The sequence below is a fragment of the Scaptodrosophila lebanonensis genome, unplaced genomic scaffold (assembly GCF_003285725.1).
Source record: "Scaptodrosophila lebanonensis strain 11010-0011.00,11010-0021.00 unplaced genomic scaffold, SlebRS2 tig00000085-arrow-pilon, whole genome shotgun sequence".
NCBI classification, from domain to species: domain Eukaryota; kingdom Metazoa; phylum Arthropoda; class Insecta; order Diptera; family Drosophilidae; genus Scaptodrosophila; species Scaptodrosophila lebanonensis.
The window spans coordinates 4,049,659-4,056,000 of NW_022060564.1; the positions used below are offsets into that span (position 1 = coordinate 4,049,659).

General features: G+C 38.0%; 1 protein-coding gene across 1 annotated transcript; it reads right to left on the minus strand.

Moving 5' to 3' along the window:
* Positions 1–293: 293 nt before the first annotated feature.
* LOC115626581 lies at positions 294–869 on the minus strand. The gene has a single exon (XM_030521962.1). The coding sequence runs from the start codon at positions 867–869 to the stop codon at positions 294–296; it is 576 nt and encodes a 191-aa protein (XP_030377822.1).
* Positions 870–6,342: the final 5,473 nt, after the last annotated feature.

Here is a 6,342-nt window from a genome sequence, read left to right on the forward strand (position 1 = left end):
GTAGGGTGTAGGTAACAGACAGAAGAACACCTGGCAGGCCCCACAAAGTGTATGTACATATGCATATATTTTTGATCAGGATGACAAGATGAGTCGATATAGCCATGTCCGTCTGTCCGTCCGTCTGTCTGTCTGTATGAGCGCAAGGATCTCAGAAAGTACAAGGCCTAGAATAGCCAAACTTGGTATCCAGATGCTCACACTTAAATTAATTAATTAAATTAATGACATTTGTTACAGAATCAAGTCCGCTCGAGTCTAGGATTTCTTTTGTTGTTTAATCTGTTCTTCACTCATCCTTGCGTCAAGGAATAGGTCATCAGACCAATGACGGCCGCATTGGACAACGTTGAAATGTATGGACCCAAGCCATCCACAAATTTATCAATCAGCTCGGAACCGTAGCGTCCGAAAAAGGCGATCGCCGCGATTCCCCCATACATGGGGTTACCGGTTTGAACAGCCAAGAAGGAGATAGATAATACGTTTCCCGTCAGCACCAACTCGTTTAGTGTGTCTGTAGCGGCGTCCCAATCATCGCACATCTTTCCGAGCATGTCGTAAAGCAGCGGTATAAACGACATCATATGTACTAAAGCCACACCCGACATATCTGACTTCAAATAAAACTCAATATTGGCCAATGGAAGGAGAATGGCCGCGATAATGCTTGCCGATAGCACAAGGATAGGCGAACACTCGTCCGACTCTTCTGCAGCAAATGCCTGGAGTAGGTCCAAGAAGCCGTGAACAAAACAGAAGGCCGCTGCAACATATCCGTAGGGATTGTCGGCAGGCGTTAAGCTATACATTGCATAGCAGCAGGCCGCAATGAGCAATATATTGAAGAAAGCCTCTCCGTACGACATGTTGTTAAAATATTGAATGCCTAACAGACTAAGAATCAAGCGGATGCCATACTCTTGTAGAATTTTGTAAATTTAGGCTTAAATATTAAACCAAACGTACTAAAAATTTTGATAGGGTTGTTCGAAAACGTTTATTATTTTATTTTTTACTATTCTGTATAGTACAGAAGCCCATAAAACCCATACGCAATGACAGCAAAGTCCCGGGCTAATAAATCTTATTATAGCTAAATATATTTAAATAAATATATGTAAATATTATTATTAATAATGCTGCGCAGCGCAGCCGTAATGCAAATAGGCAACTAAAATAAATATATTGAATACCCGCTGATGTTTTGGCAAGGAGATATCACTTGAAACAGATAATGAAACTTAATATGCAGACACATAATCACTAACTGGATGTGACTGGAATTTTGGTTAAAAATTCCAAGAATTGGGTGAGTTAGAGAAAATCGGGAATAGGGGGGGAGTGGGGGGTGTATCGGAAAAAATGAAGAAACTTGCCCTTTATTGGGCTTAGGAGAATCTATATACCAAGTTTGGTTATTCTAGCTCTTATACTTTCTGAGATACTAGCGTTCATACAGACAGACAGACGGACAGGCAGACGGACATGGCTACATCGACACATCTTGTCACCTTCTTTACATTCCGTAGGACGTGTATTAGTAATAACAATAATAAAACAGAGCCAAAAAATTAATGTAACATTAAATTAGAAATGTATTTAGATAGCATTATATATAATATTTAATGATCACGGTCTTAATTTAAAATACTATATAAATAAATAATGATATTGGAGAAAACTTAAAGAAAACGGTCATTCAAAAGCAGTTACTTTAATTAATTTTTTTTGCTTGAAAATTGTCCTAATTCCTGGCTTGATCTACAATAGTATTATATAACTGGACATATTCAAAATGCTGCAACAAATCTTGTCAAATGTCTGCTTTCCGACATCCACATGATAAATAGACATGTGTTCTGCTTCGATGAAAACCAATGCCCCACAACTTGGTACTGGGAACTAACCACGTGCCGAAGTGCGCCACACACACACACACATAGAGAGAGAGAGAGAGAGAGAGAGAGAGGCAGAGAGAGAGAGAGAGAGGCAGAGAGAGAAAGAGAGAGGGGGTGGAGTGGGTTGGGGTCTTACACTGCACTTACACGTCATTGCACTGCACGCACTCTGCACTTTGCACTTTGGCACAATTTATATATTTAAGAGGCAAAAGGACAAGGCACTGCAAGTGAATGAAAGAGTTGCCTGCCAGCATGGTCTCTGCAGCAATACGGCAGTCTGGTCGGCTGATGAGGGTGATGGTGGGGAGGGGGGAGGGGAGGAACTGCCAAGAAAAGTGCCCTGCAGTTCGGTTCTCAAGTACGACGCGTAAGTGGAGCGGTAAACAAGTCACTGCCCGTTCGACTAGCTACGCCTTCCCTAACAAGTGCCAAGTGGGTGTGCTGAACAACTCCTGCTGTTGCTGACCCATGTTGTTGTTACTGCTGCCATACACTGCACTGAACCGGCGTATTAGCTGAGGGTAAATGTATGTAACAAATGTACATTAATAGAGTAGGTATGATTTTGAAGACATTAGCTGATTATTTGATGGCTGTATGAACTGCTACTTCCATGGCTATGGAATAATGTTTGTTTCTTTAATTTTTTGAAAGCATGGTTGTCTGTACATTTAAAATGTTTGTTGGACAAGGCACTTTTTTTATATTTAAAAGAATATTTTGTAGGTTTTATGTTATGTATATTGACAGTCAATATATATACGTAAATATAAGTAAATAAATAAATTTAACCTGCCTGCAATAGATTTAAAAGTAAACAAATTAATTGATCAATCAGTCATTTATTGAAACTAGTTGCGTCTCCTTTTATCACTTGAGTTTTTCTTAAGCCTACTTTTTCAGCAAAAGCCTGTTTAATTGAAAACAAGTATATCAGCACTGTAGCTAACTGTTACAAGAATTCAAGATGTTAGACATACTTATAAAGCAATGTTCAGACACGCAGACAATAATTGGCCTGCTGACTCTATGTCTAGCGTCTGATAAAGCCACAGCTTTTTGGATGTAGGATGTTCACACTACAGCAGACAATTTGTCTGGCAAAAATTGGACAGATTTTGTGAACTGCGAACAATTGTTCACACGTGTTTACATGGTCAGCAACAGACTCTTTTTTGAGATTAGTCGGTCACAGCTAAATCGTGTTGGAGGAGGAGTTATGCGAGGTATTGCTGCAGACTTATGATCACCTGGTCGTTCAGATTTTAGAATCATCTCCGCATAGCTATGCATAGACCCCCCTATTACCTTGCAACATCAAATTTAAGGTATTCAGCAATAATATTTTGTCAGACTTTGTGCAATTTAATTAAATTTTGTATCACCCATCAGGTTCACACGTGCAGCAGACAAGTTTGTGTGTCTGAACGTAGCTTATTTATTTATTCACATATTTATTTATTTAAAAGAAAGAAAAGTTCCTAAAAAATTAATTACTAGTCACAGTCTGTGATAGAATTTAAAATGCTTTGATAAAGATTTGATTTAATTAAAACCTTCAGTTATTAGACTTGTGAAATTTGTTTTTTTATATTTAAAACGGTGTACTAAAAAGTTAAATTAAGCAATAAGTTATCTGTCAGCTAATAAACCCAATATTTAAAAAAAAAAACAAATATTATTTAAAATATTGTTGCATAAAATGTGGAAATTAGGGCACTGCTTAGTCGACTCGAGCGACTTGCAGCTATCTCCACTTGTTGTGTTTGTATGGGTTGTTGTTGTTGTTGTTGGCGGGGACTAAATGTTTGCTGCAGCGCTATGCGCGCAGCAGGCGGCGCCATTTACCAAGTGTCAAAAGCAAAGCTAAAGCTATTGTCGACATGACTTTGGACAACAACAGCAGCAGTAGCAGCAGCAGCAGCAGGACTAGCAGGAACAGAAGCAGCAGGAACAACAGCAGAGCCAGCAGTGGCCCTGACAGTAAAGCAGCAACTAGAAGCAGTGGCCAAAAAATAAAAAAAAAGAAGAAGTGAAATGCTTTGTTGGCAATCGCTGAGGAGTTGGAAGGCGCTGCTCAGACGCCTTTTGGAAACGGCATGTCAACTTTAGGGATTTCGCCTGCAGCTCTCCAATCGCCTGCAGCTCTGACATGGGTGGTGGCACGTAAAAAAGTGGGTGACAAGTAACCGGAAAATGTATTTTATTGTTTGCATCCGGGCTGTTTCTTCTGCCTGCTCCTCTCGCATTCCGCGCATTGAATTCCGGCAGGCACTAAATTTGTCAAGTAATTGATGATATTGCACTTTTTCGAATTGATTTGTTTTTGTTGCATTTTATTTTTGTTGCCATTGAATGGTGCTTGCCGGATGTAAAGTGGTTTCTAGTTAGAGCCTGGGCTAGCAAGAGTGGTCAGGAGAATTAAATGTGCGAAGATAGATCGCTCTAACTTATTAGATATATAAAAATGGAGGTATGTATGATTGTATGTACATTTGTTCCCCATAGATGCCGAAACCGCTCAACCGATTTTGATCCAATTTTGTGGCAATGTTTAATATAGTCCTAAGGTTTATCTTGTGAAGTTTCGTGACGATTGGGTGAACTGACTTTTTCTCTCGATTTTTCTTATTTTTTTAGGAATTTTGGTTTTCCCTATAAATTAATTCAGTTTGGAATTTTCAATTTCAGAAAGCTCTGTATCAATACTTTGTTTCATAGCTTATCCGGGGGAAAAACCCAACCATACAAAGAAACGATCCGAAACATATAAGATCATGTTTATAAGTCTGTATTTGTTTTCTAATTATTGTTGATTGTTTTTCTATAATGCTGACCACGACTGTACTTCATTCATGCAGCATGGCTAGCTATGTTGAACTGCCATGTTCTAAAGCGAGCTCAGCGCTATATGAAACTGAAAGACTGCCCGATTGTGTTTGTGCTTTATAGATATCTTGCCACATTCTTAATATTCCTAAAATATATGGATTTTTCAGTTGGCCTGCGACTGGGATACTTAAACTCCTTTCAAACGCTGGCAAGCGGCTGATTTATTTTTTTGTTGCCTGTCCACTGCTCCATGTCAGTGATTCAAGAAAAATGGTGTTCAGCATAAATCTTGGGGCCAAGTAGTAAATTTTCATTTTCACACCTTTCAACACTTTTCACGCTAACACAGCCAGAAAGAACATTTTGCTGTCAAAACGCAGCAGCCAGAGCTTGCAATGCTCTGAAAAATAAGTACGAGTGCAGGGGAAAGTAGGCGAAATAGCATCTGGAAAGGGGCAGGCAAAGGTTGTGGCAGTGCCTGGCATCGTATGTAGAGCCGAGACCCCTTGACAGGCTACACAAATACTGTCATACGCAGCGAGCTGGCGAGCTTGCGAGCAGAACTAACTGAACTAACAGGCGAACAAGCCAAGCAAGGAAGAAAGTAAAGAGAGTTCAGTGAAGAGAAGGAGAGGAAGGAGAGGAAGGAGAGAGGACGTCATGAAAGCAAAGGAGACAAAGTGCCTCTGAGCGTAAATAAATTGGAAATGTCCTTTGCCCTGGCACTGACTGGCGTTCGCCGCTTCATACCATTTCTGATCCGACACTCGAAAATATGTTCACAAGCTTTAGAAAGTATTTTAAAATTTAAATTTTAAATAAATAAATAATAGGCATGATATGGCATTTTTCAAAAATATATACGATTAACTAAGTTATTGTAACTGATTATTGTAAAATCAAATTAATAGAAGGAATTTTATTATTTTATTATTATTAATATTATTTTATTATTTTTTGAAAGTTTTAAAAAATGTTGGCAGAGCTTGCTTTTATGATTTTGTTTTTTATTAAAATAGTAGTTTCGTTTCAACTAACTTTCAAAATCAGAATATTAATTGAGAAATATTAGATATTTAATTATGTAAACATATTGTAAAACAACAGAACATACGCCTTTATTCCGATTAGTTCACAAGAAGCTTGCTAAACTTAAAAGTAAATTATTCCTTTGCCCGACCTTTGATTCTCTGCAATTTTCTATTTTCTACACTTTTACTTTCAGATTAGTTGGTTGTTTTAACTATTTTCGTAACATTTTTATGTATTTTTTTTCTCGGATATTGAAAATTATGACAATTATTGTAAGAACGGCTATTTTTGGCTTTTAAAAGCATCTTCGACTCCATCTGGTATAGATATTAAGGATAGGCATCACAAGGTACATCGATTTACACATGTTCGTATGGATTTCTGTCTGTATGTATGAACTCTTCTATTTCGGAAACTGCTGAATGGAGAGAGGTCTCTTCTAGGCCAAAGACATCAAGAGTTTATAGTATTTTATTTATTTATTTCTTGTTTGGAAAAAAAAAACTTTCTTTCAAAATTTACTGCGGCTTGTTGCAGCTGAAGACCATCTATCAACTATATTAATATAATATAG

What these genes read in the sequence shown, in the direction of transcription:
- LOC115626581 (XM_030521962.1), bottom strand. Translation starts at nt 869, where the DNA reads ATGTCGTACGGAGAGGCTTTCTTCAATATATTGCTCATTGCGGCCTGC.